This window comes from Bos javanicus, chromosome 14 (genome assembly GCF_032452875.1).
Source record: "Bos javanicus breed banteng chromosome 14, ARS-OSU_banteng_1.0, whole genome shotgun sequence".
Lineage (NCBI taxonomy): Eukaryota > Metazoa > Chordata > Mammalia > Artiodactyla > Bovidae > Bos > Bos javanicus.
Window position 1 is genome coordinate 26,534,154 of NC_083881.1, and position 27,512 is coordinate 26,561,665.

At 45.2% G+C, this 27,512-nt stretch overlaps 1 protein-coding gene across 3 annotated transcripts in view; it reads left to right on the plus strand.

Moving 5' to 3' along the window:
- Positions 1-27,512, plus strand: part of CHD7 (chromodomain helicase DNA binding protein 7) — a 190,338-nt gene that overhangs the window by 78,020 nt on the left and 84,806 nt on the right. For all 3 annotated transcript variants that reach the window (XM_061438814.1, XM_061438816.1, XM_061438815.1), the window contains exon 3: positions 25,709-26,139. In XM_061438814.1, the coding sequence (XP_061294798.1) occupies positions 25,709-26,139 (431 nt within the window). The remainder of the gene's footprint in view (positions 1-25,708; positions 26,140-27,512) is intronic.

Below are 27,512 nucleotides of genomic sequence, written 5' to 3' on the forward strand. Positions count from 1 at the left end.
CTGAAGTGGGTTGCCATGTCCTTTTCCAGGGGATCTTCCTGACCCAGGGATCAAGCCCTCATCTCCTGCATTGGCAGGCAGAGTCTTTACCACTGAGCCTCCTGGGAAAGCCCAGGAAATTGGATACTGTAGATAAAAGACTGACTGCTTTCTCAGTGTTGAATTTCTTCTCCGTTGTAACCAAGGTGAAAGCCATCACTTGGCGATCAGCACCTTGAGGCTGCTGGGGTGAAGCCAGTATCCTGTTTTGTGTTGTGAGGGAAGTTGACTAGTGTTCCCTCCAGCATCCAAGCGGTTAACCCTGACCTCTGTTTACACCTATATATAGTAAGTCTTGACCTGGTTAAATACAAATGTAAACTTACAGCTGTTAACCATACTTGAAGCGATCCTCTTCACCCTGTCACCCTGGCCCATATCTTGCTGCGTCTCCACCTTAGGCTCTGACCCACCTTGAGCTGCAGTGTTGAGTTTATTTGGTGAGTGTGTACCAGTCGCCGAGGAGGAGCACCGTCTGAAGCTCTGAACGTGACTTCATGTTTTACAGTGAAACAGTCACAAAATAATTTGTTGTAGTTTGACTTAGTAGCTGGATTTTAAAAGCTTTGCCTAAGAAGGTAATTCACATTTTAGAGTATGTAAGGTCTACAACTTTGGCGACGGTTTTTATGGAACTCCTAACACTGCAGCCACTTTTTGAAGTTTGCTATTTTGAGCTGTGAAACTTTAGAGCCCCGAAGAGGCTGGAGCCCCAGTCTTGTTCTTCAGGAAAGATCACAGCTGCATCTTAGCTCCCATTTGAAGATAAAGAAGAAGCCCTTGGCTTATCATATTCAAGCTTTATGCACCACAGTTTTTTACATTTTATAAAAGTATTGGTTGAAAAATGAGATAGGAAAAAAGTAAATGTAAAACCTGTTGGTTATTACCTAATGTCCAGATATAATGTGTTTCTACAGTATCATGTGCAGGGTGTGTATACATATTACTTTTTTGATCCATATTCTACAACTTGTGTGTAAAATGATGTGCTCCCTTCACATTTGTTTGTTGTTGTTTAGTTGCTAAGTTGTGTCCGACTTTTGCGACCCCTTGGACTGGAGCCGGCCAGGCTCCTCCATCCATGGGATTTCCCAGACAAAAATAATGGAGTGAGTTGCCGTTTCCTACTCCAGGGGATCTTCCCAATCCAGGGATCGAACCTACTTCTCTTGCGTCTCCTGAATTGGCTGGCAGATTCTTTACCACCTAGCCACCTGCGAAGCCCTCCCTTCACATTGTGGAAATATTTACTGTAGAGTGGCTGCAATCCAGGCATGTCATATTCTTTCATTTAATTCATTGTTTAAGGCGGGGGGTGTCTCTAAGTATATTTAGCTGTGTACCGAAGTTTGTCAGAAAGTAGTATTTTCCAAATTATTTTTGCAAGAAAGTTTGCCATGTTTTTGGATGTTTCACGGTAACCTTTTGGTAGAAAATGTCTAGCCTAGTGCTGTCTGTGGACTTGATTTGATGCTGAGAATTGTCACTCTCTGCTCTGTCTGGTACAGAAGCCACCAGCCATGTAGGGCTCCTGAGCATCTGAAAAGAGGCGAGTGAGAGTCAGGCACGGACATTTTAATTTAATTTTATTTAATTTAAATCTAGATAGCCATATGTGGCTAGTGACAGGCATGTTGGACAGCTCAGTGTATATAACCAAACAAGACAAATTATTTAAATCACAGGAAAATTAGATGTAGTGCGTAGACCTAGAAAGGGCAGTGTTTTGTTGGGTGTGTAGCTGGTGTCAGCTTTGAATTTCTGCTGCTGTTGTCTCACCTCTCACCACGTGGGCCTGGCTAGATGGTGAGATGATACGGTGAGAGAGAGCCACGCACGCAAGGCGATGCCGACGAGGTTCACCTCGTGATCCTTGGCGTAAATCTTCGCTTCGTACTTGCCAATTGTCGCTTAACATGATGTGGTCTCTTTAGTAATGTGAGGAGAGCATCTTGTTTTCAAGTATAAGTGATCTTTTAGAAAGCTGTTGTTTAAATTTTCTTCCCCAAAACATTCCAGTCGAAAGTACTTTGTATAAAATGTGTGCTGTTACTTGTTCTGTTGGTTGAAAAGCTGTTCTTACAGTTGGTAAAATTGTTTTTTTCCCTTGAAAAAGGTTTTTTACAATTTTATGTTAAATGTGATTATTGAACTGTAAAATTTCAGTCTCCTGGTTCCTGGAAGAAGAAATTTCAGAATGCTTTCTCCAGGGCTGTGACTGCTGGCTGTGTCTTGACCATCAGCCCTGAAGGGTGTATGAACTCACGCCTCGGGGTGGGCATATGTACCCGCGTGGATCTCTTGATCCAAGAGACCCTAGGCCTTCATTTGGCACTGAAGACAAACAGAGAAACTTGAGTTGTTTTAAGATGTTACTTTAGAGTGCATTAGTTCTATCCTAAGATTAATATTGTTGTTCTCAAATTTTCTAATGTATGGTTAGTGGCAGAGGGTAAATGGAATCAATAGAAATCTAGGCTATAGTCCTTAGTTAGTATTTCTCCAAAAAGGATTTGAGACATTTTGACAAAATGTGTGTGTGTGTGTGTGTGTGTGTGTGTGTGAAATAGAAACAGGAAATTGGGTTCTGAAATGGAGACCAAGGAAGCGTGCTAATTACAGCCTCAGCTGCTGGGCTGGGCATCCTGGTGAGCGGACAGAGGGAAGCCGGAGAGGTGATCACTCTCATCATCAGAAAGAAGGAAATTTTTTTTCCTCCTCAGAGATTTTTTTTTTTGGATGGCATGAAATCCTGAGAGAAACTTTTTGCTTGGTGTATTTTATACATAGGAGGTGTTGACAGGCATCACAAATACTTTCTTGACAAGAGTAGTCTTATAACAAGTGTGGAGATAGTTTTGGTTTTTCTGGTTGTTTTTCATCTTCCAAAATGGTTCCTCCCTTGACCCTGGATGGTTCCGCCCGAGGGGGTGGCGCTCAGGACCACACGGCGCAGGCTGGGTTGCTGTGGCCCAGGGGACACTCCCAGAGGTGTACACGGACCAAGGATGCCTGAGGTGATGGGTTGCACATCTGAGGTATCTCCACATTTCGAGACTTCTGGTCTGTTAATTAGGTCATGGATAGGCTTTTGACAGATTATTTTGACAGAAGATTGTTAAGTTGTTTAGGTAATCAAGAATCTAAATTATTATCAATATCTTCAGTGCCACTGAATCATTTGTTTTATATTCATTTGTTTTTGGCTGTGCTGGGTCTTTGTTGCTGCAATCGGGCTTTCTCTAGTGGCGTGCAGGGTCTGTTCTCTAGTTGCAGTGCGCAGGCTTCTCATTGCATTGGCTTCTTTTATTGCGAAGCAGAGGCTCTAGGCCCACAGGCTCAATAGTTGTGGCTCATGGGCTCAGTAGTTGTAGTTCCTGGGCTCCGGGACACAGCCTCAGTAGTTGTGGCTCACGGCCTTAGTTGCTACATGGCATGTGGGATCCTCCCGGACCAGAGATCAAACCTATGTCTTCTGCATTGGCAGGCAGGTTCTTAACCACTGGACTGAAAGGGAAGTCCCTGAATTATTCATTTTTAAATAGTGAATTTTATATGCATGAGTCTCAACTCAATTTTTAAAAAAAGAGTCCAAAGCACCAATTTGTATCTTAATGGTGGAAAGCCAGAGCCCTATTCTTTAGAAACCAGATAAGAGGGTTATCCGATGAACATTATATCTTGAAAGTTGGGTTCCTAGTAGGCGTTGTCACCTGGATGGAAATCTCTCACCTGCTCCTGGCATTTGGGAGCATAAAAATGGTTGTGGGAAAATCCAGAATTTCCTCTAGAAACAAAGTCAGTTAAGCAGTCAAGACTCCAGAGCAGCTTTGCCCAGTGGAATTTTCTGGTGGATGAAAGTGTTTTACGCACTGTCCATTATGGTAGCCTGTAGACATGTTGGTTACAAACACTTAAACCGTGGCTGGTGTGACTGAACAGTTAAATTTTATCTGCTGCTGCTGCTAAGTCACCTCAGTCGTGTCCGACTCTGTGCGACCCCATAGACAGCAGCCCACCAGGCTCCCCCGTCCCTGGGATTCTCCAGGCAAGAACACTGGAGTGGGTTGCCATTTCCTTCTCCAATGCATGAAAGTGAAAAGTGAAAGTGAAATCGCTCAGTTGTGTCTGACTCTTAGCGACCTCATGGACTGCAGCCTTTCAGGCTCCTGCATCCATGGGATTTTCCAGGCAAGAGTACTGGAGTGGGGTGCCATTGCCTTCTCTGACTTTAAGTAATTTAAATGCCACATTCGGCTGGTGACTACTGCATCCAACAGAGCAATTGTAGAGTCGTAATTGATAAGACAGAAGTATTCAAATGTTTTGTTCCCTACAAGAATTTTGAAACAAAAAACTTTCAAAAATTCTAGTTTTTTTTTTTTTTAAAGTTCAAATAAATACAGTAAAAAGTGTTTGCCTGCATGACTGTCACCACTAAGCAGGCGTTTACCCCAGCGCTGCCCGCTTTGATATTTGTTAGTGGAACTCTTTGCTGCCAAGACTCTCCTGCCCTGGAGGTGACACTGAGCAGAACACCCCAGTAGAGTAAAGGCAGCAAGTCTTATACACGCCTGGCGGAAGCCAGTATAGCCTGTGCAGAGGCCCTGGGGCAGGAGTGTGCTTAGAACGCTTGAGGGCGGCAAAGAAGCCAGTGTGTTTGGAGTGGAGGGAGGGAGGGATAGGAACTTTGGTTAGAAGAGTAAATAAAGCAGGGGTTGGGGTGGTTTTAGGGGACCAGGTGGTTTTCGATCAAGCAGGGTGTTGTGAGCTATGGTGAGGAGTTCTGGGTTTTACCACGAGTGAGAGGGCAAGGCTGTCGAAGGGTTTGAGCTTGAGAGTGGTACGAGGTGTTGTGTATGTCAGCAGGCTCTCTCTGTGCGTCTCTAAGAAATAGGAGAAATAGGTAGAAGGGCAAATTAGGTCGCACAAAGAGGCTGTCAATCAGGCAAGATGCAGTGGTGGCCTGGACTAGGGGGTTGGCGGTAGGAAGTGACAGATTGTGCCAGTGGATTGGAAATGGGATTTGAGAGAATGAGAGCCATCATGGTTCTGACTGGAGCAGTTGGGGGATCTGAGAATCCAGGTTAGTGCAAGAAACTCAGGTTTAGTTTGGACATGTTAATGTGGAGGTGCTCCTAGACTCCAGTTCAGATAGGTAGTTGGATACGGGAATTTGGGGATGAGTTTAACAGTTATAATTGTATAGATGTTGTTGTTGTTTAGTCGCTAAGTTGTGTCTGACTCTCTTGCGACCCCAAGGACTGTAGCCCACCAGGCTCCTTGGTCCATGGAATTCTCCTGGCAAGTATACTAGAGTGGGTTGCCATTTCCTTCTTCAGGGGATCTTCCTGACTCAAGGATCGAACCTGTGTCTCCTACATTGGTAGGTGGATTCTTTACCACTGCGCCACTTGAGAAGCCCTGCGTAGATAATATTCTGCCATAGGCCTTGACAGGGTTAGAAGAGGAAGGTGAGGCCAGGGCCCCTGTACAGCCCATCGTTGGTACTCTAGGCTAGAGGGTCCCAGGACCTGCAGTGAGGAGAGACCACCACCAGGCATTCGTCCTAGATCCCAGGCGAGGAGAGAGTGGCCAGCAGGGAACCTTTGATGGGGTCACACAGTCTTACTGTGAGGTGTCCCATAAGATGAGGACTGAGTCCTACCAGCTTCAGTCTCAAAGGTTAACTCCTCTCCTACCCTTATATAATTCTCACCTATATAACACCTATTGTTAAGTTGTGAAATTTTAGTGGACTTCTGAATACGATGTTGCAGTGCACCCAGAGATGGTTGTAACAACACTTAGCAGCTACCGTGTACCAGGCTGTGTTGTTGGCTCCTGAGGTCGAAGGTGGATAAGAGAAGCCCCTGTAAACTTCTCGGACTTGCAATCTTAGGAGAGAAGGTACCTGAGCATCTTAGTGCCGTGCTTGGTGTGATAACTGTTCGGGGCTGGATTGAGTGCCGTGGAGGAGCTAGTGACAGATCAGTGAGGTGGTGCTGAGACCGGAATCACCTGACATACAGTCTCTACTTTCCTTCCTCCGCCGAGAGCCATCTTCACACTGTAAAAAGTATCCAGTGTTGAAGTTTACAAAGACACTTATGGGAAGACTTGCACTTGAAAAACAAAATCACTGTTCTTCCCAGGTAACCAGTGGAAATCTTTGCTTATTGCTCATCCCACTTTCCTGCTGTCTGCTGTCACTAAAAGGAAAAAGAAAAAAGAGAACCTAAGAGTGGAGGGAAGTCCTTTGATGTTGTTTGAATTGACAAGATAAGCATTTCTTGTAAATCTCACATTTCATCTTTACAATGAATGTGAACTTTGCAGTCTACTTAAGTATGTCATGTCTGCTTGGCTGTTTGATCATTTAACTCGCCCTTGGCCACAGCCCCTTAAGCAGCGATTCTGAATCTTAAGGACGGAGTGCTTTTGGGGTTACTTTGGATCCCTGTTGGCTACTTGCCATGTACACTTGGGTAAACTCATAGGCTCGTGGTTTTGTAACATATCTACTCTGTAACTTTGTCATCAGAAATTTCCTTAATGTCTAGGTAAGTGTACCTGTCCATTGGATGAAGATAGTACAATATTGAGAAGCCCTTAGGCAGGGCCTCGAGAATTCCTCCCAGGGCGACTGGGTTTCTCGTCGGTCAGGACAGTAGGTCCAGGCTGACTCATCAGACAAGGAGTGAGCACTACAGGCCCCCTGCTCTTGTGTCCAGGGGCGATGCAAGGGGCCAGGCTTCTGGGTCATCCTGTCTCGTGTCTTCAGGGATCCTGTGCAGGTCCCATAGAAAAGTTCCTTCTGCAGCTGCAAGTGAGCAGAGCCCCATCTTCCTCTGCCTTCTCTCCTCACCTCCCCAGAGAAGGTGAATTGATCCTAGTTCTTCCAGACCCTCTCACCCCGGACTTCTGTCCAGAATGTTCACCTGTAGTTTTAGAGATCACTTGCTCTGTAACGTCTTTTCTCTCTATGTTGCAATCACTCGTCTTGGAAGGCAGCAGGCGCAGCGTGGAAGAGCATGGCCTTGGAGTGCTGGTTTCATCACTATGGAATCAGCTGTGTGACTGTGGGTGAACCACATAGCTTCTCTGGGCCTCAGTTTTCTCATCTATACAGTAGGAATCATATCTGTTTAATGCTGTTGTTGGGGCTTCTCTAGTGGCTCAGCAGTAAAGAATCTGCCTGCAATGCAGGAGACACAGGTTTGGTCCCTGGGTTGGGAAGATCCCCTGGAGAAGGAAATGCCTACCCACTCCAGTATTCTTGCCTGGGAAATCCTATGGACAGAACAGGTTGGCAGGCTACAGTCTGTGGACTCACAAAAGGGTTGGACACAACTTAGTGACTTAACAACATTAACAAATACTGTTGTTAGGGGGACTGAGATCATACACTAGTGTGCTTAGAACTGTGCCTTCTGCATGATACGTTGTTTGTAAATTCAGTTCAGTTCAGTCACTCAGTCATGTCTGACTCTTTGTGATCCCATGAATTGCAGCACGCCAGGCCTCCCTGTCCATCACCAAGTCCCGGAGTTCACTCAAACTCACGTCCATTGAGTCGGTGATGCCATCCAGCCATCTCGTCCTCTGTCGTCCCCTTCTCCTCCTGCCCCCAATCCCTCCCAGCATCAGAGTCTTTTCCAATGAGTCAACTCTTCGCATGAGGTGGCCAAAGTACTGGAGTTTCAGCTTTAGCCATCATTCCTTCCAAAGATCTCCCAGGGCTGATCTCCTTCAGAATGGACTGGTTGGATCTCCTTGCAGTCCAAGGGACTGTCAAGAGTCTTCTCCAACACCACAGTTCAAAATTAGTGCTGCCATTAATGCCTCATTATTATATTATTACTACTTCCGTGACTGTATTGTTGCTAAAATACTCTGTATCCCACTCTGTGTTCTAAGTGGCGTGAGTTGAGGGTTCTTGTCCATCACCTTCTGTGCCGTATCCCCAGGGCAGGGCACATTCGTTCTGCAGGTGCCCATGCAGTGCTCCGTACCCAAGGCAGAGCCTGGGAGAGAGGGGCACTGCGGGGCCATGGGGGGCATGGGGAGAATGCTATTGGAGGGCGTCCTGTGGGAGGAGGTGCCTTCTGGGCTGAGTCGTCCCTGCTGGGTGGAGGGCAGCCAGATCCGAGGGTCATGGAGCACTCACCTGAGGACTCCGGGGAGGGCTATCAGGCAGGAAAGAACAGATGCCCTGGGTGGGGAAATGAGGGGAGCGGGCAGCAGAGAAACTGAGGACTTCCCTGGGCAGTGCTGCCCAGGGGGGAATTGGATGTGAGCCCCAGGTGTTGAGTAAAATTGCCTCCTCATCACATTGAAACAAAGAAACAGCGACATTCATTTTTGTATATTTAATGTGCATGTGTGTTTAAGTCGGTTCACTTGTGTGATTCTTTTCTACCCCATGGACTGTAGTCCAACCAGCCCCTCTGTCCATGGAATTCTCCAGGAAGGAATACTGGAGTGGGTTGCCATGCCTTCCTCCAGGGGACCTTCCTGACCCAGGGATGAAACCTGTGTATTTTATGTCTCCTGCATTGGCAGGCATGTTCTTTACCATTAGTGCTACTGGGGAAGCCCATATTTAATGTAAGATACCCAAAATATGGTTTCAGCATATAATAATTGAATATCCTTTCAATAAATAATATTTAATACAAAAATATTAACAGGATCATCCACATATTTTCCTCCTAAGCCTTTGAGCTCTGGTGTGATTTACACGTGGAGCCCCTTTCAGCTCAAACCTGCCATGATTCCAGTGCTCCAAGGCCGCGTGTGTCTGGTGGCCGCCACCTCGGACACCCCAGGCCTCAGGACAAGGTGCGTGGGAGGTAGTCCTGGAAGCAGGACCGCGGCAGTGTGCGTGGTGGGGTCAGGGAGGGAGAATTGGGCTCCCGCATTGCTCACTTGCTTAACCAGGTGGGTGGTGGCCTCACAGGTTGGTGGAAGAAGTCAGCAAAGAGAGCACAGTGTTTTTGGGTGTGTCTTGCTTCAGCAGTGGAGGGGGAGGAGGTGAGATGGTGAGTGAAGTTGTGGAGTTTGTGGCCAGGTGGGTCATCGGGCTTCGTGGTGACACAGCCTGGTCTAGAGCTTCATGACCTTGTGGTTGGGGACTAGACCAGAGCTCCTTAAACCCAGTGCAGACCCTGGGTCCTTCATCCCTCCAGCCAACTCAAACGCCTCCTTCAGCCTCCTGGCTTCTCCTCCTGGGCTTCAGCAGAAGGTACATGATCATTCCCCCACCCCCTCAGGAGATGGGCTGTGGTCAGAGCAAAAAAGAGAAGCACGCGTGTGTCAAAATTTGCAACCATGCCTTAACCTTCCACCTAAAGCAACTGAAATATTTCACAGCTCAGAGTCATTAGAATTTTAAAGTTTATTTTAAACATGTACATAGAGGAAAATGATACGCTGTCTTAGATAAAAATATACAATCAATGTAGTTCAGCACTTACTAACGTTATTTTTGGAGGCCAGATTCTGAGAACTCTTTCTAGGTCTCTTCCCCAGGAGTGCTTTTGTTGGAAATGAGCTGAGGGATGGTGATCCTTTCATAGCAGAGGGACAGCATTTGGGGCCTGTTGAGACTTCTTTAAAGATATTATTTAAAGATAGGGTGAGAACCTCATACATCTGTCGACCCATCCATCCACTCTCCATTTATTCATCAGGCAGCGTTTTGGAGCATTTGTAACATGCCAGTCACTCCGTGAGGTCATGGAGATATAAAAAGAAAGTATTATCTCCTTAAAAGAAGTCTAGTTAAATAGTGGTGTCCCTGCAATGAGAAGAGAGAAGCGCAGACTTGCATGGGAGCAGATACGCAACTTAATTGTTGCAGGGTCAGGAAGAAAGGGGGTACTTAAGTCAGGGAAAGAGGAGAAATGAAGGAGAAATTTGTGCAGACAGCAGGCAGAATGTGCGGCTTTCAAAGGCCATCAAATGTTTCAACATTGCCTCAGACCAGGCAGAAAAATGTGCACTCACTCACTCACACATTTATTAGTCCACAGTGTCCTAGGATACCCTTGTGGGCACCTTGGCGGTACAGCAGTCACCAGGAGCTCCCACAGAGCATGCATGTAATCAAGACAGAGGCTGGAAGTGTGACGTCTGTGTTAACATTTGGGGAAGGTTTCATAATCAGTAAATACTAGGCCTATGGTATGTGTCAGTTCCTGCTTTAGGTGTTGGAGAGAGAGACAGACAGGCACGCATTCTTGTATATATGCCTATGTATACAGTTGACCCTTGAACAACTCGGTGGTTGGGGCACTGACCTTTCACACACTTGAGAATCTGAATATAACTTATCGTTTGTCCTCCCTGTGTCCACGGGTCCTCTGTATCCATGGTTCTGTACCTGCACATTCAACCAACCCCAAGTGTGTATGTAGTACTGTGATGTGCACTGCTGGAAAAAAGTCCTCGAGTAAGTGGACCCCCGCTTTTCAAATCCACGTTGTCAAGGGTAACATGTATATAGACAAACAGTCTGTCAGAGGCTCACAGTCCTCCGAGGACAGAGGCCGCCTGTGCAAAGATCCTGAGGTGGAGAGCTTTTGCCCTTTGTTCTTTGACAGTAAGCAAGGGATCAGCGTGGGCTTCCCTGTGGCTCAGTGGTAAAGAACCCACCACCTGCCAATGCAGGAGACGCGGGTTCGATCCCTGGGTCAAGAAAATCCCCTGGAGAGGGAAATGACAACCCACTCCAGTCGTCTTAGCTGGGAAATCCCATGAACGGAGGAGCCTGGCGGGCTACAGTCCATGGGTTGCAAGAGAGTCTAGCTTGACTGAGTGACTGAACAACAGCGACAATGGATCAGCGTAGTTAGAGCAGGTTGGGGGGTGGGTCTGCAGGAGATGAGGTTTGGAGGTGGCAGGGGTCCATTTGAGGCCTTGTGGACCATGCTGAGGACTTGCCATTTCACTGTGAATGAGAGGAGAAGGTCTTAGTGGTTTTGAATAGAGGTGTGTTGTGGTCCTATTTACATCTTTAAAGGATCACTGGGACTGTGTAGGAAATAGACTGGGCTGGATGGCAAGCCTGGGAGACAGGGGTCAGTTACAGAGGTTGTGGCAACAGTCCAGGCAGGTCTCCTGGTGCTTAGCAGGGTAGAGTGGGGGAGGGGGTGGTCGTCAGAGGGTGTGTCCTGTCTGTGTTGCAGGTGGAGCCAGGAGGAACCACATAGTGGAGGGAAAGTGGAGGGTGAGACTAAGCAGAGGTCAGGGGAGACTCCCCATATCTGGCTTCTGCTGCTGGTGGAGCTGGAGTCAGTAAAGAAATCAGGAGTTTGGTTTAGAATTCATGGAGTGTGAGATGCCTGTCGGGGGCGTGCAGGTGGCCAGGTCAGGTTGCCAGTTGCATGGGGCCGTATGGAATTCAGGGGAGGGGCCCGGACTCTCAAAGGAACCTTGGGAGCCATCAGCCACGGGTGGGTGGTGTTTCGAGCCGTGACCCCTGCTGAGGGATAAGGCAGAGATCTCAGATCCAGACGTGAGGGTCCAGAGCACCTTGGGAGTTATGGGCCGAGAGGTTCATGGGAAACCAGCACTGAAGGAGCTCATGAGGGGTGGGGAGGCTGTTGTGAGGTCTGTGAGGTCCCTGAAGAAGCTGGGGGTAAGGCTGTCAGCTCCTGCTGACAGTTCAGGAGCATGGGGAGGGGGTTCCCGGTGAGGAAGGCTGGCTGTTCAGGTGGAATATGAGTGTGAACTCTGCCTACCAGGGGAAGGCAGCAAATGCCGTCATTGCCTGGAGCATTCTGTCATAAAGGGGAGCAAAGAGAGGCGGCAAAGCTGGAGGAAACGAGGATCCAGAAAGGTTCAATTGGTCACTGAGAACCTGAGCAAGGGTGAGGGGTGGAGGGTGTCAAGGTGGAGAAACCAATGTGGGAGGCAGGAGGCTGGGACAGAGTGGGGAGGGACGGAGGTTTGGAGGCTGCTGCTGTTTAAATCGTTCCTGAGGCCTGCTTCTTATAAATGACGATTTTAAAGAGGGTCACTCCCAGGCTTTCTTGTTGTGGGTGATCGGAGCCCTGGTGTGGCCTGGCCCTGGGTGAGGAGCATCTGTGCTACACGCTGCAGTCAGCTGTGTTGTAAGGAATTGGGGGTCCCCACCTCCCTGAAGTCAACAGTGCTCCCCTCAGAAGTTCTCAGCGGACCTTCCAGGGCTGGGAGAGGTCCCTGCCCAGTGCTCCTCGTGTGTGTTCCTCTCCAGGTCCTGTGGCTGCTGTGAACGACATGTTCTGTCCTCCCCACCTCCTCTTTGTTCTTCCCCTTCCCGTCACCTGCCCGTGGTTTATTTGGTGTGGATCTATGACTTCAGGGATTCACAAACGTGAATGATTCTTTTATACTTGAGTAGTATTATTTGTGCATACCCCTGTGGCTCAGTGGCAAAGAATCCAGCTGTCAGTGCAGGAGACTTGAGACGAAGGTTTGATCCCTGGGTTGGGAAGATCCCCTGGAGTCGGGCATGGCAACCCACTCCAGTATTCTTGCCTGGAGAATCCCATGGACAGAGGAGCCTGGTGGACTACAGTTTATAGGGTTGCAAAAGAGTCGACGCAACTGAGCAACTGAGCTTGCATGCGTGCACAAGATATTGAATAAATATTGCAACACATTATATTGAGCAGAGACTAAACTTACTGGGAGAAAACCTTGTAGATATTAGGTATCTATGAAATGAAGTTATGAATTATTGCAGTGAAGTTCTGAAAGTTCTTGTTTTTATAAATGGGGAAAGTAAATTGTTTATGTTAAGATTTCATTTGCATCTCTAATTCCGGTATATCGTATTTAATTTGGGCTTTCTATTGTAGGTTTTTAAATGTCTTACTTGTTTTTTGTGTTTATCTACAAAACTTCCTTAATACTTCCCTCTGAAACGATCTTCACTTCCCATTTCACTTTATGAGTGCTCATTTCTTGTTAGACAGGTGGGGTGGTAGTTTAAGCAGGGCTGACGCCAGATTTTAACAGTAGAGAATATCAGACTAGAGAGTCTTAGAGTTGGAAGCCATTACAGACCAGTTCCTCCACTTCTTCGTCTTATAGACAGGAAGCTGAGGCATCTTGAGACAGTCGGTCTTCACACTTGATAAAGCCCCCACAGAGAAAAATGCTCAAAACCAAGCCTAATAGTGAACCCACTAGTCCACCCTACTGTTCTTCCTTCAGATGATTTATCTTGAAAGAGCTGCCAGCACCCAGAGGAACACGGCCAGGTGAGCACCTGGCTAATGCCAGAGTATTTGGTGGGGGCACAGATCCTCATCAGCCCCCAGGGGGCTGACTGCCTTCAGGCCACCTGGGCCAGGGTGGCTCCATGGCTGCCCCAGCCTTAGCTGGATCCTTTCTGGTCAGGGGTAAATCCCTTCTGCATGTTGTTTCCTGTTTGCCTGCTCTCTCTAGGGACCAAGATAGTAACAGATACAAACACTTGTGAGTGAGATTGTTCCCAAGATAATTTCCATTTCTGTTTCTGAATGTGCTATAATAGAAGCAAAAGAGAAAATCTTTAGGGTTCTTGAATTAGAGAAGTGGTTAGTGTTGGACTGGATGTTGGGCGATTATTACATTTTTGCAAGTACAGAGCTTATGATCCTAATACTTTCAAATAATGTTAAAATGCCATGAAAAACACCCCACTCCTTTGTTTGCTGATGTTCATCCATAAATACTGCTCAAACTTTACACCATCTCCTTGTGAATAATTACATTCTTATTCACACCCCTAAATTACATTTTAAAAGGGAATATCAATATAAATATTTATTATTTTAGACATAACTGATATTTTGTCATAAGTCATCTGAAGTTACGCATTTTCAAAAAAGTGATGTTTTTAAATACAGATAAGTTAAAATAGAAACAGATACACTCAGATGTTCATCATGATGTAACAGCATCTTTGTAGCGTGTTCAAATAGTTTCAAACAGGCAGAAGTATCTGAGAACTTTGAAGAAGGCTGCTCGACTGGATGTTGACATTAGGCGCAGGGTAGGTCACGCAGCAGTTTAAACTAAAGCTGCTTAGTTCAGAGGGTACTGCTGTTTTATCACCATATTTAAAAATCCGTTCCTCTTTTACTCCCTCAAACTGAGCTCAGGGATATAATGGATCCCATTATGGGTAAAAGGTCTGTGACTCAGCCATCGAGCTGCTCAAACTCTTGGCTGTTTTAATTGCCACCATTAAAGCTTTAGTACTTTTATCTCATAAAAATAGATCTCATCGATGTAAAATGTGTGCCTGTCGAAAATACATTGGTACCTCTGCCCTGGTGGTTAGCTAATCATCCTTCCGAGTTTCAGGCGAGTTAGGTTTTAGGCAGATGGGAACCTGACATAGATCACAGATTTGTTGAGATGGAGTCACTTAATTAAGAAAAGAATTCATGTAGTAATAAAGGGTAACATCTAGTTAGAAATATCCTCAGAAAAGAAGCTTGTTTTTGCTTTGGTTTGTGTTTTAAATGCATTTAACTGATGGACGGTGGATTTTTACTCAGCTCATTCTTGAACCCAAGAGAATAATGATGCTTTTCTGATTCTGATGCTAAAACTTCAACAATTCAAGGGAAATGTACCAGTCGCTCTTCCGACCCTGTTAGACACACCTGTGTACACTTAAGTGCAGTAATTGGTGGTGTTTCTCTGCCTGTCTTCTGCAAAGGGGCAGATATCAAGGTGGAAAGGGAGCTCCAAGAACACAGTGGGAGCCAAATGTTAAAATGTGAGAAGCGACTTTGTTCTGCTGCTTTCCCTCAATGTGGCCCCCAGTCACAGCCATTCATTATTCATACAGCCGTGCACAAACAAGGTAAAATGTCTCTGGAAGAGATCTGAAATGAGCACATCACGAGAAAGCTTCACCTCCTGCCCACTCTGTACATAGGGACCCCTCTGTAGTACAAATGGGAGCAAATAATTGGTGGGCAATTCATTGAGTTCTTTTCCCTCCTGCAGTTGTAATTGTGGAATCGTGTTTGGTTGAGAGAAAAAAAAGATCTTAACTGTAGAAGGGTCTCCATTCTGAACCAGCTCTAAAACTAAAACCTACCCACACAAAGCAATTGTGAGCTGATATACATAACCAGCCTTCTCTTCTTGCCCAGCTGTGTAGATTCAATTATAATAATTTTCTCAGTTGCATAACATTGCTGTTTGTTTATTACTGCGTTATTAGTCAGTGAATGAACCTCCCTCTTTTTGACCCCTCAGCAGTGTTTATAAAATACTTAATTGCTTTGGTATCTTCTGTTTCATGTGTAATTCCAGCTGGAAGGAGTCATGGGGACACAATCCCCTTTAAGTGTTAAACCGACTGTTCCTAAGGTGCAGGAAACCTTTCTGTTAAAATACACATCAGGAATCTTTAATATTGCTTGTAATGCAGTTTCTTTTCTTTTTTTCCCTTCTTTTTTAAAATTTGAACAAAGCGATTAAAAAAAAAAAAAAAAACTTCTCCCTGTGATGGTTTCAGTGCTGCTTGACTATCTCAGAGTGTCAGACTCCAGCCTGCCTGTAGCACCTACACCTTTCATTTCATCTGGGTTCTTCCTGTCGGAGTGGGTCCCACCTCTGTCTAGCTGGTACCTCACACACAGCTGTCTGTGTCATTACGCCTTCTCGTCTCTGAAGACACATCAACAGGAATGGGCTTCCCTGGTGGCGCAGATGGTAAAGTATCTGCCTGCAGTGCAGGAAGTCCAGGTTTGATCCCTGGATCGGGACAATCACTGGAGAAGGGAATGGCTACCCACTCCAGGAGCCTGGCGGGCTACAGTCTGTGGGGTCGCAGAGTCAGATACAACTGAGCGATTTTCACAGGAATGGGTGAGCTGCAGTGATTAGACAGTTGGTGTAGTAGCTAAGATGTGGGCTCTGCAGAGAGGTGACCTGGCTTGAATCTTGACTCTTGTAACCAGCTTTTTGTGACTTTGGACAAGTCAAAAGTCACCTCTTTGTGTGCTTCAGTCCTCCCATTTATCAAATGGAGATAATTTCCCCAGGTGGTTGTGAGGCTGGAGTGGTGCTTGGCACAGGAGAGCTCAGTGTCACTGGGAGCCGAGCAGCATCACGAAGGGATGAACAAGTCCTGTTGTGTTATCTGTCCTCCTGTGGTCGGCGGGATGTCTACATGCAAGGGAGATCCGGGATGGGGAGGGGGAAAGACTGAAAAAAAATAAAGATGTGAGTGGCTGGGGATTTTAAGGTATGCATTGTTGCTGCATAACAAATCGCCACAGACTTTGTGGCTTCAGACAATACTGTGTTCTTATCCCCTGTTTCTGTGAGTAAGGATTTGAGCCCAGCTCAGCTGGCTCCTATGCTTGGGGCCTCTTCAGGCTACCATCAGGAGTCGGGATTGTGTTTACATCTGGAGTCTTGGCTGGGCAGGGATTGACTTCTGTGTCCACTGAGGTTGTGGGCCGAATTCACTTTGGGTAGCTGTGTGACTCGGGTCCTCAGCCTGGGGTTGCCCTTGACCCCTGGAGGCTGCCCTTGGCTCCTGACCATGGTGGGTTCCTCCCAGCTGGCAGCAAGGAGTGTCTGGCCCTCAAGGGAGGACCCATACCCTCTTTACAAGCTTTCTGATTAAGTCAGGCCCCACCGCAGTCATCTCCCCTTTGAGTAACTCAAAGCCAACTGATTTGGGGTTTCTAATCGTACCTGCGAGTCCCTCTCAGCTTGGCCACGTCTGCTGGCCAGCAGCCATGGGTCTCCCTCGTGGCTAGCAGGTGGAGATTGTGGGGTCACCTTAGAATTCTGCCTCCTACAAGATGTGAACAATTTTTTTTTTAATAGAACCAAAGTAGTCTATCATTAAGCATTTATTGCCAACTAGATCTTTTGCTAGCCTCACAAGCTCTGAGTCCTGGAGAACTTACTGGGTGTAAACTAGCTTTATTACTGAGCTCCTTACAAATGGATTTTTTTTCCCCCTTAAAGACTGTTCTATTCACATTTCTACACAAACCCCTGGGATTGTTCTGTGTTGGGTAAAGACACCCTTTCCTTTCAGTCTATTGAGGTTTGACTTTTTAAGTTCATAGGAGCAGCATTGTAAGCTACCTTTAACACTGACCTTTTTAGGCTAGTAGAAGTCTATAAAGGGCAAGTGTGGAATGAATTGCTTTTCCAGAGCCAAACTCCATACATTCCCCCTTTCTAACTCAAGGATCAACTAACTTTAGGTATACCAGTGATAGCAAAAAAAAAGAAGAAAACAACAATGAAAGTGTACAGTAAAAAAAAAAAAAACCAAACGATTGAATTGAACTAAACTATTTTTGGTATGTAAATTTGGTCTTTGTCCATAGTGGCTTGAATAGGATCTATTTATGCAAAACATGTTCACCAGCCCGGAAGCACTGTTGTCCTGTGTTTTGCTGAGCCTGAGCCCTAGTAAGCTTGGTGGCTTCAGCTCTGGGTGTCTGCTGCCAAATTCAAGCATCCAGACAGCCTTTTGAGAACATTACAGACCTTAGAGATAACTGGAAATAAGGAAGAGGAACGCCCCTGTAACAAGGATTAGTTCTACAGATTCTCATTCTCTGGTGATTGTGGAGTGGAGGCTGTTAAGGGCAGGGTGCCCTGTGTAAGGTGGTGAAGGAAGAAACGGGAGGGAAAAGAGAGACAGTAGAGTTGACCTTGTTAAGGACCCCAAGCATATTAGTTATCTTTCCTGTTTTTACTTCTAGGAAGTAATGTCCAGTAACAGATAACACTTGAGGATTTACTGCTTTTAGGAAGCAAGACCTTTGGAAAAGAGGGTGAAAGTTTGGCCCTGTCTCAGATTCCTCTAATGGGGTCAGAGTTTGGGTTGCTTACTGGAAGTCAGAGACACTGTGATGCCACAGTTGCAGACCCTGTTTCTTTTTGGTGGGGGGATGGTGCGGCAGCTGTGGGAGGAGAGTGGGTGTCATCCTTATGGGCGGGTGGGCGGGCCTGCTGCCTGCAGGGACTGTCCCCTTGTGTGCCGTCCAGGCGGCCCAGGAAGTCACTCAACGGCTTTGAATCGTGTTGTGTTTGTGCTGGTTTCTGTCTCTCCCCTGCCCAGAGGAGTGAGGCTCTTCTCAACCCCTCTGCATCTCCCTTCTATTATAAGTGCTTTGGGGAAGGAGATTCTCAAGGTTAGGGGCATGGTCTGATGAGCGCACTGGCTCTTTGGTGAACTGACACATGTTAACACAACATTCAAGTCTTGTCTAAACAGCTAAGCTAATTTTCCCAGGCACTTGTGAAGCAATGGAGAAACAACAAAACAAAACAAAAGTTTGAAACTTTAACATCACTTTAACTCTGTGCCCTCAGTGTGTGTGTGTGTGTGATTTGGATGGGGCAAACATGTTGTCTCACTATATGCTTTTTAAATGTAAGGTGATTACTTGGTCTGGTGCTTTTTCTAAGCAGTAGAATTGACCTGTTACCCAACTGGCATGGTGGCCACAGAGCCGCACCCTCCGGCTGGCACCTCGCTCAGCCGCAGGGCGGCACCCAGCCCAGCGTGACAGTCTGGTCGCATGGACATGGAGAGAGGGCGGCAACAGGGAGGAACAGTGGCCAGACGCCCTGTTCTCCTGCACTGGAAGGGAGTGCACGCCACTCAGAACTTCTCAGACGCTTAGGAAGGGGGTCAGCATGGATGGAGTCTCTCCGCTGGGCTGTTGAGGTCCAGTTGACCGTAGAAACACCACAGCACAGCCTGTCACGCGTTACAGAGGCCAGTGACGCTCCCTGTGATGCAGTTTCACCCTTAGCACTGCAAGGTGGTCAGGATTCACTGAGTGATGGGAAGTTATTTAACACTGAATTTCACACGCCCAGTTGGTTCAACATTTTCATTGTTTTGGACTCTTCTCATTCAAAATGCACTTACAGTGTAGATGCTGTCAAAATGCCTTCGGATTATTTTTAAATGAGATACATCACAGTAACTAAATTTCTTTTTCAAGTCTAAAATTAATGATTCTGAGGGACACACTAAGATAAGTTATTATATTTTAAAATTAATTTTATTTAACTTATCTTCTCTGCATATATATATTATAATGGAAATTGTATAAGTCAGTTGATTATATGATTATACTAATGTCCCTGTTTTATTCCTACATATGACCATAATTGAGTAAGCAGTTTTCAGTGCATTTATATAAAATTGTATTTATTCATAGAGTCATATACTAGCTTTTAAAATATTTGGTAACCACTGCTTTAAGACAAGCCCTCTTTCTCTCTCACATTCCTCCCACAGAGGTGATGGATTTGCTCTGCTTTAGCTGCTTAAATCCAGAGTACATTTTAAAGAACATTTTTATTCAAGATATTCTTGGACAAAGAATGCCATGGTTAAATATCTGTATGGCACACTGTATCCCGTCCCTCTTCAGAGTGTAGTAAGGGTTTGAAGAGTTTTGCAGTAAAGAAAAATGCTTAACATTGTTTAACCCAGAATTCTCAAAACTCCCATGACTTGAGTCTTCTTTTCTCGGAACACTTTTTAAAATCCCAAACTTAGAAAAAATTTTTTTCTATACTTTTTGCCTTCTCAAGTCATATGACCAACAAGTGTGACACTATTCATTTTTGTGTCTGTGTTCATAAAAGTGTTCATTTGATATTTTTTTCCCTAGAAATGTTCTTTTTAAATGAGCTGAATAAAACTAACTGGTATAGGAAAGGCTTGAGCTTGAGTCCCTGACTCTTGATAGCAAATTTGGTCCAACAGAAAATATTCCGATCCTTGATTCTTAAGATTGTTCCTGTCCTTGTAATTTTATATCAAAGGATGAAAGTTAAAAATTATTTCAGTTGACCATTCAGACTAATACCTGTTCATCTTGATCTCCTCTCCAACAGTTTTGAAAACTGTTGGAAAGTTTTGAAAGCTCCCTGTGAGGCATTTTTGTGTCTTTAGTCCACCACATCCTAGACGTGGTTTGTTGCTCCAGCTGGTCCACTGAGGAAGGAGTCCCTGGCCAGTGTTTGCCTCCCTGAACCATGTTTTTACCTGGAAGCCTCCTTGGTGTCTGCTGGGTGATGTGCTCTGCCTTCCCTCAGCAGGCACCCAGGCTCCCTGGTTCACTGTTACAGCCTCAAATGTTTGTTGGATGAATAAGTGATTTGAGCACCAGGTATCACTGAGATGGTCTTTCTGTCAATGTCATTGACCAGAAAAAGATGTTTAAATCTCAGTGGAATTTACGAAACCTTTGCTAAATGCTCTGTTGAATCCTGGTACATTTAGACTGGAGATGGAGCTGTAGTGTTCATACCAGAATTCATTTTTAAGAGTGTGGAAGGACTGAGAGCCTGTGGAATACTGGAAAAGTAGAAGTGAAGAAAACCAGTAATGGGAACATGTCTCCAAAGCCATTTAAAAAATCTCCAACAACCAAATTGTACTTTTCAGTCTTTTTTCTTCCCCCTCTTGGCCACTCCATGTGGCTTGCAGTACCACAGTTCCCCGACCAAGGATCAAACCTGTGCCCCTGCAGTGGAAGTGCACAGTCCTAACCACTGGACTGCCAGGGAAGTCCCTGTACTTTTTAGTCTTAAATGGCTACTTAATATTTGTATTTTTACAAGCCATTGCAATCATAGTTGAATGTTTTGAGCTTGCACCTGTTGTCACATGCAGCTCAGTTTTCCTGCCACTTCTCCCCATGGATCTCAGTTTCTCTGAGCACCCAAGTGCCTGCCTGCCTTCAGCCTACTTTGTGGGGCGGGATGTTTCCCCCGGAAGCGCTGTGTCTTCTCATCTAGTTGGTAGTATCTTCTGTTTATTATAAAGTAGCATTTTGATTTTATATGTATGGTGTCACTCGCTGAGTAGAATGTTTGCCCACAGACGTCCGATACTACTAATGGTGTTGGGTTTGCAGGGATCGTCTGTGTTGGAAACATTGCATGCTATTTACTGACTCATGGTCATCGGCCTTGAGAGCAAGTTGAGGCTTCAAGACTATAATTAAGAAAAAACATGGTTAAATAAGATAGGCTTTGAAGTCAAAAAATGGTGGTTCATGTTGGAGGGAAAACACGGCGGAGATGGATGTAAAGTGTCTTCTTGGGCTTTTTTTTTTTGCCTACACTGAGTGGCATGTGGGATCTTGGTTTCCCGACCAGGGATTGAACCCGGAACCCAGGCTCCCTGCAGGGAAGTTCAGAATCTTAACCACGGTACCAACAGGGAAGTCCCTTGTGCATTTTTTTAACATTCTATTGAAGGTTCCTGAGCCTTTGGGGCCACCTTTGCTTAAAGGTAACAGAGGGGTTGGCCTTGCCTCCCTCACCCATCTCTTCTTTGGTTAAATTTACAGTCTGTTCAGCTGTTTTACATGAGGAAACTTGTTAATGTGTTTGCCTAATTTATATGTTTATGAAACATAGAGTTGATAAAAATGATCATCTTTAGTTTATGGTAATTTTTTTGGATAGCACACACCTTGGATGATTTTTATTTATTGTTCAAATATCAGTCACTCTGTTTCAGTTCCGAAAGCGCATGGCACAGTCCTCACAAGTTCCATAATTCTCCAACAGGCACATGGAACTATGATAGAAAATGCATCAAGCAGGAAGTCCTAAAGGGTGTATTTCAAAATACCTTTGGTATCTAACATTCTCTGCATTTGCCCTAATAAATGAGAGGTTTTAGGAATGCCCTATATGGTGATATCAGATGTTAATGGCATTGATTACCTGTCAGGCAGTGGGAAATGATGGGAAAATGTCTGCTGTAAAATTAAATAGCATTAGAGAAGACTGTACCATGCGTTTGGGTTGGGGGGGTGGTGAGGGGGCTGGACCTGGGAGACTTTGTCAGGGTATTACTCTGAGCTCCAGGTTTTTTCCCCTGCATGATTAAGGCAGGCCATCTGTTCTTTGTTAAATGTTTACAAAAACAGCTTTTCTCTAAAAGATTTAAGGAGATGTGGGTCTGGTAAACACTATAATATTTCCGAGCACCTTTCCCACCCGACTTCAAGCAGTGTTCAAACAGAATTCTGCTGCCTATCAAACAGCCTTCATGTCTTTTTTGTATTTGGTCTTTACATTCCCCCCTATCTCTTCTTACAGAAGATTAAATTTTTAAGGGATACTAATTTATGGCTTCATTTGTTACTGAAGGGAGCATCCAAAATGATTTGTATGCTAAAGTGCAGATGAATTTTCCGACTTCTGGTATTATGTGTTATATGCTTTTTCTGACTCGCATCCGTGGAACAGGTATCTCTCATCAGAAGCTGGCATCTGGTTACCCGAGTTAATGCCATGCAGATTAGAAAAAGGTATACATACCCGGAATTAATTCACCATTCTAAGCTGTAAGCACTGTTTACTCAGAGACTTTCCTCTTTCTTTCCCCTTCCAGGAAATGCCTTGTCTTCCATTTCTGGACAAACAGCTTGTTCCAAATAAGTTTGATCTCCATGTGTCTTAGGAAAAGATCTGGCTTTTTCCATTGTATTTACATGAGGAAATAATATTTAACAATTAGTTCTACTCCAGCAACTTAGATATAGTAAAACTGTTGAATCAGATCCCATTAATTCTCAGATAATAAAATTAAAAAAAAACTTTTAATTTTGTATTGGGGTGTAGGTGATAAACAATGTTGTGAGTTTCAGGTGAATAACAAAGGGACTCAGCCATACATACCATTCTCTCCCAAACTCCCGTCCCATCCAGGCTGCCACATAGCATTGAGCAGAGTTCCCTGCGCTAAATAAATAGTAAGTCCTTGTTGGTTAACCATTTTAAATTTAACTGTGTACATCTTCACCCCAAACTCCCGAACTATTCCTTCTCCCCATTCTTCTCCCCATCAACCGTAAGTTTATTCTCTAAGTCTGTGAGTCTCTCTTGTGTTTTGTAAATAAGTTCATTTGTATAATTTCTTTTTAGATCCTGCATATAAGGGATGTCATACAATATTTCTCCTCTGTCTGACTTACTTCACTCAGTATGATGATCTCAAGGTTCATCCGTGTTGCTGCGAATGCCAGCCATTGACCGTTTGGTTAGGTCCTCGGTTGGTGTTTGCTGAAAGCATTTGTTTGTTAGGGCAGGTGGGTGATGTTTCCCAGGATGTGCTCATTTTGTCACTGCTGGGCATGCCCTGCAGCTGCGTGCATCCCCACTCTTCTGCCCTGGCTCCACTCTCCTCCTGTGCATCCTTCAGGGTCTTCCCCTCTCTCCTTCAGGGTTTCCCCACTCTCCTTCAGGGTCTTCCCCTCTCTCCTTCAGGGTCTTCCCCTCTGTCCTTCAGGGTCTTCCCCTCTCAGCTCTGACCAAGAAACAGCAATATGTATTTGAAGATTTTCTAGTATCGTAGGATGTTGGAAGAGACTTTGGGATAAATGCTTCCTTTTGCCGAGGAAGAAAAAGTGGCATGATTCCCCCCAGATAATATACCTCATGGCAGGGTTCAGATTAGAATGTTCTCTCTCATCTCACAACTCTAACCCTGGCTCTTTCTCTTACACCAGCGCAGCTGTAGAACTGAATGTAGGCTCTTCCAGTACTGTAGTAGCTTTGAGTGGGAACAGAACAACCAGTTTCTTTCCTGGCAGTGGTTTCTTTTCTTTGAATTTTTGGAGGGTCACTGAACACTGGAAAGAAAGTGAAGCTTGCAGTACCTTTCCTATGAGGAGGATGCCTCTGAGTGAGGTTTCAGGAGCCGGGCAGAAGAGCACTGGATTTAGTAGGAAACCTAGATTCAGATGACACCTCAAGCCCCCCGACCCTTGTGGCCTCGGGTAGCCACCCGGCCTCCTCAAATTCTACTTCTTTTCTGAAAAACAGGGGTAAATGATCATATTTTGGTTGTATTGGAATCTGAATTGCAGTCTGAGCTCCTCTTACATCCTCTGCAGACCTGGCCTCTCTGGCGGCTCCTCTCTTGGGGATCGTGTGGGCGGGCACAGGCTCCAGTTCTGTCACTTGCCTCTGTCGCTGTTGGACACATGCATCACATGAGTGCCTCTGTGTCCACAGAGAGCTCTCCAGGCTGGCGCAGGGATCGAACGGTGTCCCAGACTACAGTGCTTACCTAGCACAGGCCCACCGTGTGGTAGGAGTTTTCTGTGCACACTTGTGGCTGTTACTACTGTTGCTCTTTATATTATAGTTACTATCCAGTGTCTGGAGAAGCATATGAAAAAGGTAGAAAATGAATGACGCTTGCAGATGCAACATTTTCAAGGATTGCGTTGAAATGTAAAGGCGCATTAGATGTCATAGTTCACAGTGGAGACAGGTTGTCCTCTATCCCTATTGTTAGCATCCTGTCCCAGGTGTTGGTATTCTCCACCATATTTATGACCATCTCTGGATACAGTCCTGCTGCTGCTGCTGCTGCTGCTAAGTCGCATCAGTCATGCCTGACTCTTCGAGAACCCATAGACGGCAGCCCACCAGGCTCCACCGTCCCTGGGATTCTCTAGGCAAGAACACTGGAGTGGGTTGCCATTTCCTTCTCCAATGCATGAAAGTGAAAAGTGAAAGTGAAGTCACTCAGTCATGTCAGGCTCTTCGCGACCCCATGGACTGCAGCCCACCAGGCTCTTCTGTCCATAGGGTTTTCCAGGCAAGAGTCCTGGAGTGGGGTGCCATCGCCTTCTCCGGGATACGGTCCTAGAGGATGTCAAAAATCTTCAAGTCATGTCAGATTGACTGTTTGGGGGGGATCTCTTTCTTTCTGCCTCCGCCTCCCTTCTTCCCTCCCTTCCTCTGTGTGAGATTTGGAAATGTAAAGCTTTAATAACTTAATAAAAACATTATCTGCCTTTCCTATCAGTACCAGAAACCTAACCAACCCAAAGTCATTAAGCTGGTATGTGTGTGCTTAGTTGCTCAGTTGTGTTCGACTCTTGAGACCCTATAGACTGTAGCCTGCCAGGCTCCTCTGTCCATGGGTTTCTCCAAACAAGAATACTGGAGTGAGTTGCCATTTCCTTCTCCAGGGGATCTTCCCAAACCAGGAATTGAACCTGGGTCTCCTGCAAAGGCAGATTCTTTACCAACTGAACTATGAGGGAAGCCCTGTCCGCATATAGGCTGGCATATATGCTTTTAATTTGACACTTGAGTGTCATTTAAATTAGACATGACTTGTACTGTATAAGATTTGTGTGTTTATACTCGGACTTCAAACTTTCACAGTATCTGATTCTTACAGTGCTCAGTTTGCCTGCTGTTTTTAAAAGTGACTTGATTATCCATCTTTAATTTCCCGTTCCTATATGGGGAAAATTCCACTTGAATTCCGTCTTTGTGGCTTAGCTTTTGCTGCTGTTTCATCCTTGCTCAGTTCCTACACAGGTGCTAAGGACATGGAAGATGTCTTTAAATTGAATGAGAAATTTTCTTTCTCCTGAACAGAATTTTTTTTTTTTAACTGTATTACTAAGTTGCTCTCTTTAACTCTATTCATTTAAAAGCTTTCTTGTTGAAGAAATCTATTTTTTTGGATGAGACAAAATGATAAGTTTCACAACTGTATAGTGGGTGAAGTTTGCTACCTTGAGTATAGAGTAAGTTTGAGAACTATCAGCACTAACTTTCAGTTCCTTTCTAAACTACGAAGAATGATAAACTAATTTCAATTCCTATTTGTGTCTCTTAGCATTCTCCATCGGAGCCCTTTCTAGAGAAACCAGTGCCGGATATGACTCAGGTTAGTGGACCGAACGCTCAGCTAGTGAAGAGTGATGATTACCTGCCGTCGATAGAACAGCAGCCACAGCAAAAGAAGAAGAAAAAGAAGAACAACCACATTGTTGCAGAGGATCCCAGTAAAAACTTTGGTAAAGATGACTTCCCTGGTGGGGTTGATAACCAAGAACTAAACAGGAACTCACTAGACGGGTCCCAAGAAGAGAAAAAGAAAAAGAAAAGGCCGAAGGCAAAAAAAGATCCCAAGGAACCGAAAGAACCCAAGGAGAAAAAAGAGCCCAAGGAACCCAAGACCCCGAAAGCCCCTAAGATTCCCAAAGAGCCAAAGGAAAAGAAAGTAAAAACTGCCACGCCAAAACCCAAATCCAGCAAAAAGTCAAGGTAGGCTGCGGGCAGAAACACCCGCCACCAAATAGTAGAGACACAAGCACCAAACAGTTACAACCTATGGAATGGGGGGGAGAGGGGCAGCTCAGGGGTGGGGGTCACTCTGATTTTTGTCCTCACTGTTAAGCTTCTTTCTCTCACACCCAAACTAGCAAGTGAAGGTGTTGACGCATTGTAAAATTTAGGACTCCCATTATTATGAGTTGTTGATTTGGGTGGTAGATTTTTAGAAATGTTGCTGGGTGAAGAATAGTTTCTTATTTAAAATCACTGTCTTATATTTTTGTGAAAACCTGGTGTTTAACAAATAGAACCAGGTTACCAGCATAATTGTTTGTAAGCTTAGACCACCAACCTCATTTTCAGCGGCAATGCCAAACTGGGTAAGAAGGATTATAGAAGCCAGGGGAGTCACTGTATTTCAGCAGGCTTTTCAGTCCTGCTTCCCAGAAGTTGAAACAGGAGAATTAATTCTCCCCATTTGGCAGGCAGAGTGAGCCTTCCAGGGGCAGGGTAGAGATCCTAGCGGGCGACGTGGGACAAATCAAAGAGCAGTTACCCATTAGATATGCCTTGGATAAGACCATGTAGTTTAGGTTCTAGGGGAAAAACCTCCTACATGCCCTCCTTCCCCTCCGTACTTCCCCCACCGACTCTCTGACCCCCCAGGAGGCATATTTATTCAGTAAGAAAAACTGAGAGGAAAAGACATTGAAGACTAATTTTTTTCATTTGTATTGAACATTTCTTACAACTGTTCTGAACCAGTTCCAAACATCTGAATCTATTTTTCAGAATATGGCTCATGTTATAAAATATAGTTTCCAGATGGAAGTATGGTCAGACTTGGTTACTCCGAACCTGTTTGCAAAACTCGTGTAGAAAGCACGCACCCCCCATAAACCCCACACGTGTGAATGTGCACGTGTGTGGCACTCATGCGTAGTCAGCCCTGAGGTTGATAGCGCTGGATCCCCTCATTGCGAGCTTACGGGCCAGGCAGCCTTGGGCTTGTGGGCGATCCTGTGTATCAAGAGCAGGAACACAAAGAGGGTGTGGTTTCTGTGGCTGGAGAGATGCTGCAAAGCGGAAGGACAAACTGGGATTTTCAACTTCCCACTGAAAATATCTAAACAACCCAATGCATTATTCTGTAGTGTTTTGAAAATTTGAATCATAGTAATTAAAAGAAAACCTTTTGTTGTCAGTACTTTATATGGTGCCCAAATAACTGAGTTACAGTTGGCCCTCCACAAGGGACTTGAGTATCCTCGGATTCTGGTATATGCTGGGATCCTGGGCCCACTTCCTTGTAGATACGGAGAACCATATATTCAATAATTGGGTCTAATAGGTAACTTGATGTT